Source organism: Hyperolius riggenbachi, chromosome 1 (genome assembly GCF_040937935.1).
Source record: "Hyperolius riggenbachi isolate aHypRig1 chromosome 1, aHypRig1.pri, whole genome shotgun sequence".
NCBI classification, from domain to species: domain Eukaryota; kingdom Metazoa; phylum Chordata; class Amphibia; order Anura; family Hyperoliidae; genus Hyperolius; species Hyperolius riggenbachi.
This window is the reverse complement of record NC_090646.1, coordinates 240,584,803-240,600,790: the sequence shown is the minus strand read 5'-3', so window position 1 is coordinate 240,600,790 and position 15,988 is coordinate 240,584,803. Positions and strand designations below refer to the sequence as shown.

Sequence of the window (15,988 nt, the reverse complement as noted above, 5' to 3'; positions counted from 1 at the left end):
GGGGGCTTTGCTATTAACTGCTAAAGTGAGCACTAAATTACGTAAAAGTGATGTGTAATTGCCAAATTACAGTTCCTGATTACAGTCACAGACGAAATTAATTAAGATTTTTCCCAAAATTTCGCATTACGGTTTTGCAACGTGATTGTTAAAATAAATTTGTGCTCCTCACTTACGGTATATCCAGAAGAGTAAATTAGAGCTTTTAATGAAAATTTAAACGCAAATGATTCGGTTCCATTTCATGCTGCTGATATGGCCCACATTGCTGATGTGGCCCATGCAGCAGCTAAGCTTTCTCTTGAGCTGTGCTGTACCTGGTTTAACCGAGGTCACTCCTTCACCAACACTTTCAACTATTCCGGCACCTTCATGGCCTAGAATGATGGGAAGTTTCACTCCGATTAAGGTTCCATGTTGCACATGTTCATCTGATCGACAAATGCTTGTAGCAACTATCTATAAACAAAACAAGGGGACACAATCATAACTGTATTTATAACATTCAAGCAGAGAAGGCCTTCAAGGTTATTTAATGGACAATTTATCATTACAGTGAATGGAAGCAGTGATGCACTTTGCCGAAAATGCATGCAGCAGTGTATATAAATGTATAAATGTACAATAGAGTGCGAGCTATGAAATAAACAACAAAATCCAAGCTACATAAGGGTGATAGAGCCCTTGTGAGCTTACAATCTAAAGGCATGGGGGGGGGGGGTGCAAGAGGTGGGGAAGTGTGCAGTATACATATAAGCAGTGCATGTTTAGGTTATTTAGTAAGGAATTAAACTAGACTTGAGGTCGAAGGGGGAATGGCCTAAGTTGGAGCATATGCTTGTCAGAAAAGGTGAGTTTTGAGGGAGCGTTTAAAGATTTCAAAGGTGGGAGAGTGGCGGATGTGCTGTGGAAGGGCATTTCAGAGGAGGGGTGTGGCACGCGAGAAGTCTTGTATACGTGAATACGAAGGGGTAATTCTAGAGGAGGATAAAAGAAGCTCATGTGCAGATCTGAGATTGCAGCTGGGTTGGTATCTGGAAACTAGTGAGGAGATGTACAGGGGAGAGAGATTGTGGAGAGCCTTCTATACAGCTTCCTGTATAGAAATTGCACTGGTTTCCTAGCAGGTTCTTATGCTGAGAGAATTTTAAATACATCATTGGCTATTTCCCCAGCCCATGCCCTTCTGTCAATTGTTTTACCTGGTTACTTTAGCAGCTAAAGTATCACTTAAACAGCCAGCCAAAACAGATGTTCTCTGGTTGGTACTGGAGGGCGGAGACTAAGTGGCTATCTGTTCTTGTAATAAGTCTATGTAAATGTGTGGCTTGTCAATGACTTTCCTTGTCATTTTTAAACAGGATACGATAGCTTGGAAAAAATCAGTTGACATTATGAAATTTAGAAATAAATAAAAATAAAGACATGTTTTTATAAGTTAATAATTAGAACTATAAAATAAATGAATAATAAAAATAAAGTATTAACAAAACATTGATCAGTTTTAAACAATTTATACAGTATACACTTTAAATATATTTGTGGAACTAGTGTTAGAAAAAAAAATAAAAATAAAAAAAGCACACTTAGGCCTCTTTCACAGTGGGACGTTGCATTTTGATGCAACGTTAAAGTCGCAATGCAAACTTTCAACGCAACGCCCCAAAAAAGTTGCACCGCAACTTAATGCCCCATTATTGGCGCATGCAGTAGAGCATACAGCCACTGAAAAGTATGCTTCTAAGTCATTACTGAGCATGTGCAAACAGTCTAACACAGCTAATAGCGTGTATAACGCACAGCATGCAGCACTTTCTAATAACGCTACACGCTACACACAAACGCAACGTGTGCACTATGAATGTCGCACAGACTTAGTATTGCTGTGCGTTAGTCTGCGTTGAAACATTTTCTAACGTGCGACTTTAACGTCGCACTGTGAAAGAGGCCTAAGTGTATTTATAGTGCTTCTTATTAAAATAGTGAACACAGAAATGCATTTGCCAATAAAAATAAAATATATATGCATAATCGCCTGCATTTATAGTTGCTATTACATTTTTCATTAGCTATGCATGTATATATCATAACATTATTGTTGGAGGTGGAAACAACACATAAAATACTGCTGACACCAGGAATCTCTGTACAAGCCCAAAATTAATATAGTGTAATTGCTCGAAGATAAGATAACATTCTTCAAGATAACTCCAAAGGGCCAGATTTCAAATGCAATTGGGGTCATACTTATAACCGGTTGTCCTGATGTCAACAACGATACCTATTGATCACCAGTTTGTTAGTACTGTGTTTATGACTTTCATTACATTATGTATCTTTAAGCATACCAATACTAGCCTTTTATGGCAAGCATGCACAATATTTAACTAGGGAAAAAAAAAAAAGCATACAGCCTGGTAAAATAGACTATTTTTGAGGCTCCTGCTTTAGCTCCAAGAAAGTCATTGCCATTGAGTGTCAAGTGCTGCCCTGATTCACCCATACCTCCAATGTGAGCATGCCACCACCCGGGCCGGCCTTAGGTTTCACAGCGCCCTGAGCGTAACCAGATTTTGGTGCCCCCCCCACATTCATCCTCTTCGTGTGTGAGCGCACACCACACACACACACACGGGGGGTTCGGGGGGGGGGGGGGGTCTGCTGCCTAAATACACTAAAAGGGGATCTGCGACTGCAAGACTAGTAGCCTAAGCCTATATACACTAAAGGGGGGATCTGCCTACATATACAAGACTAGTAGCCTATGTACACTAAGGGGGGATGTGCCAGATCCCCCCTTTAGTGTATATAGGCTTAGGCTACTAGACTTGCAGTCGCAGCCCGCTTTTTAGTGTATTTAGGCAGCAGATCCCCCCCCCCCCCCCCCCCATTAGTGTATCTGGCTGCATAAGCATATTCCCCCTTTAGCGTAGGGAGGTTGAGGAGCCTTACTTCTTGCTGGTTAGTCTTCTCTTCTTACTGTCTGCAGAGCAGTCTGCAGACTTAGTGCCAATGTAGGTGCCAGGATTCTGGGAGCAGGAGAGAAGGACTCGTCGTCACTCAGGACACTGTCCTAGGTTAGATAGGTAGGTACCCGCAATATAGGTTAGATAGGTAGCTGCCCCCAGTATAGATTAGATAGGTAGCTGCCCTCAGTATAGGTTAGATAGGTAGATACCCGCAATATAGGTTAGATAGGTAGCTGCCCCCAGTATAGATTAGATAGGTAGCTGCCCCCAGTATAGGTTAGATAGGTAGCTGCCCCCTAGTATTGGTTAGATAGGTAGGCACGCCAGTATAGATTAGATAGGTGCCTCTCCTCATAGTGGAGGGGGGGCCGCCCGACCTCTCCCCGGGCCGCCCTCCATGCTCCCCTCTCCGATGCAGTGTGCAGCAGGAACCAATGTGGAGAAGAGTACAACTCACCCCCCTGGTTTCGATCGCCGGCTCCTCTCACTTGCCGCTGGTCGCCTCTTGTACATGGCCGCTGATACACACTAAACATCCTGTTAAGCAGGAAGTTTAGTGTGTATCAGATTCTGCGACTATGTACAAGAGGCGACCAGCGGCAAGTGAGAGGAGCCGGCGATCGGAACCAGGGAGGTGAGTTGTACTCTTCTCCACATTGGTTCCTGCTGCACACTGCATCGGAGGGGGGAGCACGGAGGGCGGCCCGGGGAGAGGAGGGTGAGGTCGGGCTGCCCTCCCTGCGGCTGCGGCTCCCCCCTCCATCACGGCGGCCGCACAGGGCATGTTTGCCCCCCATGACCCCCAGCAGCGGCACCAGGAGGCGGAGCGAGACGGACCCAGTCGGGGCCCGCAGCAGCAGCCAGGCGGCAGGAGCGCCCCCTTGGAAGCCGCGCCCTGAGCGATCGCTCCGGTCGCTCAGGTCAAAGGCCGGCCCTGGCCACCACCCTCTGGGTTGGTGCAGAGAGTGGGGTAGCAAAGGCTAAAGCCTCACATTAATACACACACGCCACAGATATTTTAGGGTCTCTCAAGAATAGAGAATTGTTGGCATGTTGTGAGGGAGGAAAGTAAGGCTGCTTTACTATTGCCTTATTTTCCCATGGGGAAGGGTAGACACACTTGAAAATAATGGGGACTTTAAATAAAAGACAGACAGTAAGTATGTTTCACCTTTATGCGAACTTCATTAGCCTTTGGTGGAGCAACCTCAATCTCTTCAACAGACAGCGGTTTTCCTACCTCCCACATCACTGCTGCCTTGCATTTAATAACCTGTAAAACAAGAATGTTATAGTTATTTGTACCTGAAGAATGCAGAGCATGTGCAGTTTTCCAGTGGATTAGTCTGGTGTGAGGCGCAGAGAAAATAGAAATCAAATGAACAAAATCATAAGCTGGGTGTTTCTTGAGGTTTTCACAATGATGTCTTAAAGTGGGCCTATGCTGAGTCAAGTTATTAAACAGTCTACTAGAAAAAAGTCATCTAAAAGAGATCAAAATATGCATAAAATAACCCCTGATGAAGGAATTTGTCAATATACCCTGCTAGTATTGCTGCTCTGCTGTGATCAGTTTGACCATACTGGTTTGTCTCTTGGGCTTGAGTTAAGGGGACCATACAGTGGTCGATTTCAGCGATCAATCAATTCTATAGAATCAATTGATCACAAATTGATGCATGATTGAACGGCCGATCGATCGATTTGCAGTCGATTTCGATCAATTTGATTTATCTGACAGGATGGAAAATCTGGGTCGATCTGCTGCCGGCAGCAGATCGATGGCCCATAGAGTTGCATTGGATCTAATGGTGCAGTAATGCCTTTAGATCGATTTTCAAGAGATTTCCAATAGATTTCATTCTGAAATGTAATGGAAATCTGTTCCTCTCTGTCTCCTTGAAACACGCATTTTGACCTTGGCCATGATCCTTCCATTTCAATGCCTAGAATATACATTACAAAACTCAGCACCCTCCAACAATTCTCCTGTGAGACTGACTGCTGAGAGAACAGAGTGGTGAACTGGAAATAGAATAGTAGTAGTAAGACACAAAGCAGCAGATGTGTGGGAGTTTTGGGGCAGAAGGTAGACTGGAAAACAGACAGTACATAGTTGCAGGCAAGACTGCATAAAATAATTGATGGGGGGCAGTTTAAACAAGACATGGGCCCTGGAGCAAATGTAACCTGGGCCCCCCGTAGCCCCTCCCCCCAGCAGAGGCAGCTCCCAGAGCACCCAAGCTGACTCCCCCCCCCCCCCTCCAATGGTCTCCCCGCCGACTACTCCACAGGGCCCTGCAGGATGTGTGGCTGCATTGTAATAACTCACCTGTCCCAGCACACTGCTCCACCCATGCTCCATCTTCAGCCACGCTGTCTGCCTCTTCTCCATGTGGTGCATGTTATGCATAAATAAACTGTACCAGGTGGATAATGGAGAAGAGGCAGGTCGTGGGGATGAAGATGGAGCATTGACAAAGCAGCATGCCAGGACAGGTTAGTTATTACAATACAGCCACACAACATGCAGGGGCCACGAGGACTCGGGAGGGTGACTTCCTGGGGGGGCCCAGCAGCGGTCAGGGGCCCTGGGGCAATTTCCCCCTTGGCCTTAATGGCAAGTCCTGGAGGGAGGGGTGGGAGCTAAGTGGTAGAGGAAAGAGCTGTACTTGTAGCTATTATTGTGGTGGGCAGAAAGAATACATTTGCAAACAGAGAGCAAAGTGGTATAGAGAGCTCCAGCAAGGTATCAGAGAAAGAAGGATCACTGGAGAGAGAGAGCAAAGTGAGAAATACACACGCAGGGCAAAGTTCACATGAAAAGTGTGCAAGGTCATAAAGGTGAGAGTAAAGTGTCAGTGCTAGAGAGGGCAAAGAGCCAAGGAGAGATATGACAAAGAGTGATACTGAGGGACATTTAAGTGTCACAGAGATAAAGAGAGCAAAGTAGCAGAGCGAGAGAAAAAAACAAGGCAATTAAAGTACCCTTGAAGTGAGAGGCATATGGAGGCTGCCCTATTTATTTCCATTTGAACAATACCAGTTATTTAGTCCTGCTTGGCTGCGGTAGTGTCTGAATCGCACACCTGATATAAGCATGTGGCTAATCCAGTCAGAAACACAGCTGCATGCTTGTTCAGGGTCTATGGCTAAAAAAAATAGAGGTATATGATCAGCAGGACTGCCAGGCAAAATGCACTGTTTAAAAGGAAATAAATACAGTGGCTTGCAAAAGTATTCGGCCCCCTTGAAGTTTTCAACATTTTATCACATTACTGCCACAAACATGAATCAATTTTATTGGAATTCCACATGAAAGAACAATACAAAGTGGTGTACATGTGAGAAGTGGAACGCAAAATCATACATGATTCCAAAATTTTTGGGCAAATAAATAACTGCAGAGTGGGGTGTGCGTAATTATTCGGCCTCCTGAGTCAATACTTTGTAGAACCACCTTTTGCTGCAATTACAGCTGCCAGCCTTTTAGGGTAGGTCTCTACCAGCTTTGCACATCTAGAGACTGAAATTCTTGCCCATTCTTCTTTGCAAAACAGCTCCAGCTCAGTCAGATTAGATGGACAGCGTTTGTGAACAGCAGTTTTCAGATCTTACCACAGATTCTCGATTGGATTTAGATCTGAACTTTGACTGGGCCATTCTAACACATAGATATGTTTTGTTTTAAACCATTCCATTGTTGCCCTGGCTTTATGTTTAGGGTCGTTGCCCTGCTGGAAGGTGAACTTCCGCCCCAGTCTCAAGTCTCAAGTCTTTTGCAGACTCCAAGAGGTTTTTTCCCAAGATTGGCCTGTATTTGGCTCCATCCATCTTCCCATCAACTCTGACCAGCTTCCCTGTCCCTGCTGAAGAGAAGCACCCCCAGAGCATGAATCTGCCACCATCATATTTGACAGTGGGGATGGTGTATTCAAAGTGATGTGCAGTGTTAGTTTTCCGCCACACATAGCGTTTTGCATTTTGGGCACAAAGTTCCATTTTGGTCTCTTCTGACCAGAGCACCTTCTTCCACATATTTGCTGTGCTCCCCACATGGCTTGTGGCAAACTGCAAACGGGACTTCTTATGCTTTTCTGTTAACAATGGCTTTCTTCTTGCCACTCTTCCATAAAGGCCAACTTTGTGCAGTGCACGACTAATAGTTGTCCTATGGACAGATTCCCCCACCTGAGCTGTAGATATCTGCAGCTCGTCCAGAGTCACCATGGGCCTCTTGACTGCATTTCTGATCAGCGCTCTCCTTGTTCGGCCTGTGAGTGTATGTGGACGGCCTTGTCTTGATAGGTTTACAGTTGTGCCATACTCCCTCCATTTCTGAATGATCACTTGAAAAGTGCTCCGTGGGATGTTCAAGGCTTTGTAAATCTTTTTGTAGGCTAAGCCTGCTTTAAATTTCTCAATAACTTTATCCCTGACCTGTCTGGTGTGTTCTTTGGACTTCATGGTGTTGTTGCTCCCAATATTCTCTTAGACAACCTCTGAGGACATCACAGAGCAGCTGTATTTGTACTGGCATTAGATTACACACAGGTGCACTCTATTTAGTCATTAGCACTCATCAGGCAATGTCTATGGGCAACTGACTGCACTCAGACCAAAGGGGGCTGAATAATTACGCACATCCCACTTTGCAGTTATGTATTTGTAAACAAATTTTGGAATAATGTATGATTTTCATTCCATTCTCACGTGTACACCACTTTGTATTGGTATTTCACATGGAATTCCAATAAAATTAATTCATGTTTGTGGCAGTAATATGACAAAATGTGGAAAATTTCAAGGGGGCTGAATACTTTTGCAAACCACTGTATGGCAGCCTCCATATCCCTAACACTTCAGGTGTGCTTTAAGGGACAGAGAGTGAAGGGTGTAGAAACTTGAAAAAGCACAGGGCAAGCATTAACCATTTATTTTTTAATAGTATAAGTGTTTGTGTTTCATCCAGTAGCAGGGTAGGCTAATAGTATAGCAGAGTTGCCAACAATCTGTAAATGTATGAACTTAAAGTACAATAAGAGTACTATAGTGGACCTGCTATATTAGAAGCACTAAAATAGGGCACTATAATGGAGAGCACTGGAGCACAATAATAAAGGATGGAGAGAGACTTTATAATGGTGGTACTATTATCAAAGTGCATAATCTTGTTGCAGGCAGGAATGGGGCAAGGAGGAGTATGGGAGGGTGGTAGGGTGACAGGAGGCAGAGCCGGGACAAGGTCCTCCAGCACCCAAGCCTGAGACACCAAAGTGCACCCCTCCATCCCTCCCACCCCAGCCGTCACACACTGATTGCTATTAGACTAAGAGGCGCCCCAGGACCCCCAACACCTTTATCTCTAGTTGTCTGACTTGCAGTCACTGCCATGTATCCCCTTTTCTTATTTCTCTCTGCTTCAAACACAATAGGGGAATGATAGCTGAGTGAGTTGTGCGCCCCCTCTTACACTGCGCCCTGAGGCTGGAGACGCTCTCCCCTCGGCCTCGGCCCAGCCTTGATAGGAGGGAACATCATGGAAAGTCTGTCTCTTCCTGTCTGAAAATGTTACTATAGATTTGTCAAGGAGTGATTACAGAGACCGGGGAATGAGGAGACAAGTGAACAATGCACAGAATTGGATTCAGCATGAACATATCTCTGTGCTTACTTTAGATAGCGTTTCCGCAAGTCAGGCATCCTTTAGAGGACAACTGTCAAAGCTGAGGTTACTGTCAGAACAACAGTAAAAGAATGTAGGAGCATAAATGTCCTTAACCCCCCCCCCATCCCAAAACGTACTGTGCAAATGGGGCCATAGATGTAGTGTCGACATCGATAAACAGGAGAAACCATGTGCCTGAGAAGATGCCGTTATTTGATAAAATTTCAACACAGTGTCCTAATATGCTCGAGAGAGGAGCAATAGAAACCGCTCTTGCTTCCACTCTCCTGCAGGTACGCTTCATCCAGTGTGTTTGCGTGCGCTCTCAGGAGCCTTCAATCAGCTGTCTGCTGTTGCTATTCTCTACTCTAACAGCTTACTGCTCAGGCTCCAGTGGAAATAGCTTAGCCTTATCCAGACCACTTTACTGCGTAGGCAGCCTGAGAGGAAATCCGCTAGTGTGCCTGCACTGGCACGGTTATTGTTTGTAATTGTTCTGGGGTACCAGCACTGGATCGGACTCACCAATGAGGATGGGAGAAGCCTTATTAGGATTCAGAGGCTTCCTGCTCCCGAGGTATTTTTTTTATTTGAATAAACTCACAGTTTTTCTATTGTTACAAATGGAGAAACCAACAGGCACTGCAATAACAGGTGTTGAGCGTAGATATTATAAATCATAAGCTGTAGCACTGGCCTGGTACACACTTGGCAAGGATAGCGTGCTCTAATCCACAAGGGACACAAAGTATATATTGCACAGTAGGAGAGTGACAGGATTGGCACATGCAATTCCTTGTTAAAACAGCTTTATTATATCCGGCTGTACATCATGGGAAACAGTAAAATTAATTTCCAATCATATTGAAAAAGTTCCTACCAGGTTCAGTGCTCGGTGAGGTGAAGTGGGAGCGGTGGCTAGCCTGATGCACGTTTCGCTCGTATGAGTGTCTTCTGAGGCTCTGCGCAGAGCCTCAGAAGACGCTCATACGAGCGAAACGTGCGTCAGGCTAGCCACCGCTCCCACTTCACCCCACCGAGCACTGAACCTGGTAGGAACTTTTTCAATATGATTGGAAATTAATTTTACTGTTTCCCATGATGTACAGCCGGATATAATAAAGCTGTTTTAACAAGGAATTGCATGTGCCAATCCTGTCACTCTCCTACTGTGCAATATATAGTTTTTCTATTGTACCAGAGATGCTGACAACAAGGAAAGATTTGATACTTACCCTGACTGAGCCAGTTACCGGGGCTGATTGCGGCTGGATGGGACGCAAGAGGGCGGCGAGGGACTCAGTGTTGCTTATGGGGCTGGAGGAAACCCTGGGTAAGTATCAAATCTTTCCTTGTCAGCGTCTCTGGTTTACTTGAACGTTATTTAATGTATATAGGGGGTCTGTTGAGAACTGCATTTTTGTTTATTGAGTCACACATTAACATAACATCAAGAGCTGCTGCTAATGTATCCCTATGTGATCATTCTCACAGCAGTGTTTTCCATTTGCTTAAATTGCAAACGCACTGCATGCAGTGCTTTGGGGGCGATTGCGTTGTGATTCTCACTCTGTTGAATGGGAGTCACAATGCAAATTGCGGCAAAATTGGAATGCAAAGCAGCTGGGGGATTCTCAGTTCACTGCAGGTAGACAAAAATAGTAATAGTAGGCTATAACTGCATTATTGATCTGGGGAGTCCAGTTATATTATAAAAAATATTTTTCTTTTAGCTGGACTTTATGATAAGGGAACATATTTCTAAGTTGCCATCAGCTTGCTCTTCTTCACTAATCTGCTTATAGTGTCCTGAGTGCTTGCACTGACCTTACTCTTTCCGATAAGGTTGTGTGAAGCACAAAGTCATATAATGACTAAGCTATATTAAATACTTCTAGCTGGTGCCAAAGATTAAGCAATACTCCTTATCTTTTTGCCTTTTTGTCACAGGTTTCCTTCATCCTTCAGCATTCTACTATTTCAACTACTATTTTGATAAACAGAATGCACATTTTCCAGTTCTCACCTGTTCTCACCACTACATGGCTGGAAGCCTTTGGCCTCAATTCACGGAGCTTTATCAAACACTTTATCAAACGTTTGATAATTTACCTCATGGGTAAAATCTAATTTTTAATTCACTAAGGTGTTATATATTTATTGAACGTTTTATCTGTAAAACATTTGATAAATATATAACACCTTAGTGAATTCAAAATTAGGTTTTACCCATGAAGTAAATTATCAAACGTTTGATAAAGTGTTTGATAAAGCTCCGTGAATTGAGGCTGAAAGTACCTCAGGACATTTATAAGAATTATCAATGTGGCAAAAAGGAGCATTGTATAAAGAGGCAACTGACCATTTAACATTTGATCATGTTTTTTTGTTGTTTTTTAAATGCACACCAAAGCTACAGGATAAGCATGACAGCTAAGCAACACAGAGTTCATAAAAACTACCAACAATGCTGTTTTAAGATTAAAGTTAAAATACCTAAAAAAGCAAAGACAAATAGTTAGGAGACCAATATAAAAAGACACGGGAGCTTGGCCAGCTACCTCCATTGTTGGCTTTTTCCACGGATAGCCCCTTAAGGCTGCTTTCACAGTGGGACATTAAAGTCCCACGTTACAGCAGACTGTAACGCAGCCTAACTCACAGCAATGATAAATCAATGGGCTGTTCACAGTGCCCATGTTGCGTTGGAGTATAACACAGCACGTTAAATGAAAGTGTAGCATGCTGTGCGTTATACTCGTATTTCGCTGCGCATAACTCAGTTCAATGTAACGTCCAACATCAAAGCTAACATGCGTTGCGTTAGGGGCACGTTATGCGACCTTAACGTCGCATCAAACGCAACGTCTTAGTGTGAAAGAGCCCTAAAAGTCTTAATATAACCTATACCTTCACCCTATATTTTCTTTCTGCCTCCCAATTAAGTATTGCTTAACAAAGGGAGCAGGAAGCACACTTGTATGTGCAGAAAATAATGTGCTTTTAGGCTAAGCCACTGATTTTTGCCTGCTGTGTCAACTGCCCTCATTTTTAAAACAATGAACAAATGGCTATGTAGTAAGTGTCTTATCCTATGGACCTTTTGCATACACGTTATGGTGCTATCTTTGCATTCACAGCAGAAAATGCTGGCCTTCATAGCACATAGCACTCCTATGTCACAGCAGACCCTGTAATGTACCCCATAGTGGTACAATAGACAAGTGTCCAAAATTCTACCTTTATTATGTACTTAAATCACCCACATAATAATAACAACAACATTTTCTTACTTTTCCAGTTGTCTCCATCTTGAAAGATGTCTTTTCCACAAACAGTGTGTGTGTGTCATGCAGAGTAGCTATATAGCTTTCCTGTATAAGGAAGTAATACATTGGCCACGCCCAGTCCATGTAAATGATTGTTCAGAGTAATATCTCTGAAAAGGATGTATTGGCTTATTGCTAAAACGCTTACTGAGGAAGCAAATACCCTGTACAATATGGAACTTTCTTTATGATTATCAATGTACCATAATATTAAACTAAATCATACATTTCATGTTAAGCATTCAAATATATTTTATTTTTTGACTGCCTGACCGGCTATTTAAGAGAGGCAAATTTATATTCTGTTGTGTGAACATTGTTTTCTAGAAAAATAAGTTTGCTTTATGGGACCATTTTTGTTTTGTGTGGGATTGAGTTGCCTTACTTTGACATGTTTGCATTTTGTCATCTACACCTGCCCTAATTATTAAAGGTAATTTCAGGGTAGGGTTAGTATAAAGGAGGTTAGTGTTAAGAATTCGTTTGGGAGACAGGTTACATTTAACCATTGTTATATTTCTGGCATCCAGACCATTCGCCCCCCCCCCCCCCCCCGTATTGCTGCACAGCTATACGCTTTGGGTGTGTGTAGTTCTACAAATCGTGTCTATGTAGTAGTCATTGTGCATCTTATACAGGAGCATAACTAGAAGTCAGAGGGCTCCCCAGCAAGTATATATATGACACCCCCCCCCCCCCCCCCATGTAACACACACAGAAAAATAGCCTTTGTGCATAACCAGTCCAGCAACTACCCGTCTACCCAATCCCCCCCAGCAGGGGGTTAAGCCCATAGTAATCACAGAAGTCAGTCAGTAAGTTAAAGATGGGATATACTATGTAGGAAACTGAATACATTTTAGAGACATTGGAAAGCAGGAATGTTACTTAAAGGGAAGGTTCAAGCAAAATAAAAAAATGAGTTTCACTTACCTGGGGCTTCTACCAGCCCCATGCAGCCATCCTGTGCCCTCATAGTCACTCACTGCTGCTCCAGTCCCCCGCTGACAGCTTGCCGACCTTGGAGGTCGGCGGGCAGCATTGCGTACATTTTTACGCATTCCTGCTAGTGCAGGAACATTAACCACTTTCCCCTCCACTACAGTATATCTACATCAGCTGTGGCACCCTCCAAGCCACAGCGACGTAGATATACTGACCTGCTTGCAGCACTGTTGTGCAGGAACAGGTGCGCTTCAGAGCGCACCCCCCGGCACTGTCAGCTGCCTTACTAATTGGCAAAAGGGAACATGTTCCCTTGTAGCCAATTAGTGACCCCCCCGCAGATGAATAATCACCGCTGTAGCAAACAGCGTGATCATTCATCTTTCCCCCTCCGTGGCCAGATCGTAAAAAAACCGCCCCTGCAAGATGAATATCTTACCTGAACTGGTTCCTGCGATCATCCTGCAGCTCCAGCCTCCATTCTCCGTGGTGCACTCAGCCCTGTGACGCTGAATATCCGGGTCCCGGCTTGATGACGTCATCAAGCCGGGACCCGGATATTCAGCGTCACAGGGCTGAGTGAAGAGCGGAGAATGGAGGCTGGAGCTGCAGGATGATCGCAGGAACCAGGTAAGGTGAGATATTCATCTTGCAGGGGCATTTTTTTTACGATCTGGGGGGGGGGGGGCATAGTGATAAGGGGGAGGGGCACATCAGGCTGCCCATAACAGAGGGTGGGGGTTTAAAATCTGAAGGGGGGGCGGGGTTGAAATTATTATTGGGGCCCATCAGGGTAATGGGGTGGGGGATTTTATAATGGGGGGCACATCTGATGGTCCTGAGGGACATAATTTAATCCTGGGGGCACATCTGGCTATAATGGGGAACACTGATCCTGGGAACACATCTGGCTATAATGAGGGGTGCTTATTTGGGATACGCAGCTGTATAAATATATGTGGGGGGTCGCAATGCGGGGGCATATCTGGCTATAATGGAGGCGGATATTGGGGGGGCACATCTGGCTATACTGGGGGGGGTCTGATACTGGGCACACATCTGGCTATCTATCCTTGGGGGACTTAATACTGATGGCATGTCTTTTACCTACTGTAGCACTTTGTATTTTTTACTAGAATTGAAGAAAACCTGAGAAATAATGCAATTTTAACGTTTTCCCCTCTTTTTTCCCGCTAAAATGCGCAGAAAAAAAAAATTCTCGGGACAAAATATCCCCCAGTGAAAGTGTAGTTTATCCTGAAAAAAACGATATGTACATCATTTACGTGTTGTGAGTAGGGATAAAGTTATTGCTGATTGACTAGGGACATAGCTAAAACGCCAAAACTGCTCTGGTCAATAAGGGGAAAACAAGGTCTGGATGCGAAGTGGTTAACACATACATTTTTACGCGTTACTGGTTCAATGCGTACATTTTTACGCATTGAACCAGTAATGCGTAAAAATGTATGTGTTAATGTTCCTGCATTAGCTGGAATGCGTAAAAATGTACGCAATGCGTCCCGCCGACCTCCGAGGTCGGCAAGCTGCCAGCGGGGGACTGGAGCAGTAGTGAGTGACTACGAGGCCACAGGATGGCTGCATGGGGCTGGTAGAAGCTCCAGGTAAGTGAAACTCATTTTTTTATTTTGCTTGGACCTTCCCTTTAAAGCTCTTGAACGTTGACATACTGTACTTTATTTGTTGCATGTAACTCTTTATGGCTTTTAGGTAATAAGTGAGCCTGTTTACTTGTTACAGTACTTTATACTGATAGCCTCAACCTGCTCCCTACCCAGAGACCCGTTTTGGTCACCCAGATTTTAATAAACTGTCCTGGCTTCCAATATGTTTATCTACCATATCTGGAAAGCTATATACAATGCTTATCCATAGCTCACAAGGACATCGCACACTACCAAGTTGATGCAGAACCTTATACTATATTTAGGCAAATGCTTTCAGCTTGAATGGACCAATCAATTGATGAAGCATCAGCATTTGATTGGTTAATTTTCAAGCTACATACATTTGCATAAACTTAAAGGAAAAGTGTGCACTAACTCAGAATTATTTTCATCTCATTTACCATCCTTCGTTTCCAGTGCTGTAACATAACCATCCAGGCATAACCTGTGTATTGCTCAGTTACCAGCAGAATACATAGACTAGGCCACCACAATATATCCAACTACTATAGACTTTGCTAAAACAAAGTCCATAATCTTCGACCACTGACCCATCTTCAGGCACAGAGGGTCTTGCCCTATCTTGGATTTAAGCCTGGTTCATCAGTGTTCCCCCTATTTTTGGTTTGCCAGTGTCCCCTTATTTTATTTTTCTAACTGTAAGGGTTAAGTATCCAGCGCTCCAAGTTACAATTTCTCTGCATATGTGAAGTCAGACTGCAACATAACTCTCACTAATAGCCTATTAAAGGTCTTAAAACTCCTGTGTGGCTATGCAAAACACTTCTGAACGCAGGCAACAGAAATGATGAAAACTTCAAAAGTTCAAGATTTGCCTGTATGAGATTTGAATTAATATTAAAAATGTCTGCAGGTGCCTGAAACAGTAATGACTTTAAACCTAGATTTTTAACATTGAAAAGCAAAATAAGACCAGTGGCGGCGCTACACTTGGGCTTACCCAGGCTCAAGCCCCAGCTGAGAAGTTGTCAGCCCCCCAAAAGCCCCCCCCCTGGCAGGGTTGCCAAGCGTTCATAAAAAATGTTCAATTTCCCCAGCGATCCTCAATGCGCACATGCAGTTTTGCTTTAGCAAGTTGCCGATCACCCAGGCAGCTTAGCCAAGAGTCCTCCTCCGTCCCTCCCTTAGCTCCCTCCAATCAGCAACGGCCTCGGGTGTCTCTGCTGCCAATGAAAATGGAGAGGCAGCTGAGCCAGCCCACCCCCCACACGTCCATCAGCATGAGCTTCACTCGTGGTCGTCCTTTCTGAGCAGAAACACAGGCAGCAGTCTGTGTGTGGGTGCAGAGACTTCTCCAGAAAGTCTGGGTCACCCTGTGTACTTCTCTCCCGAGGTAGGCAGGCAGCCACTCTTCACATCCAGCCCTCT

The 15,988-nt window shown here is 44.2% G+C and overlaps 1 protein-coding gene across 1 annotated transcript in view; it reads right to left on the bottom strand.

Moving 5' to 3' along the window:
- Window positions 1–11,973, bottom strand: part of LOC137547356 (alcohol dehydrogenase 1-like) — a 37,868-nt gene extending 25,895 nt beyond the window's left edge. Inside the window, exons 1-3 of the mRNA XM_068270875.1 lie at window positions 11,931–11,973; window positions 4,141–4,242; window positions 318–459 (exon numbers count right to left, since the gene is read on the bottom strand). Coding sequence (XP_068126976.1) covers window positions 318–459; window positions 4,141–4,242; window positions 11,931–11,948 — 262 coding nt within the window. The 5' untranslated portion in view covers window positions 11,949–11,973. The remainder of the gene's footprint in view (window positions 1–317; window positions 460–4,140; window positions 4,243–11,930) is intronic.
- Window positions 11,974–15,988: the final 4,015 nt, after the last annotated feature.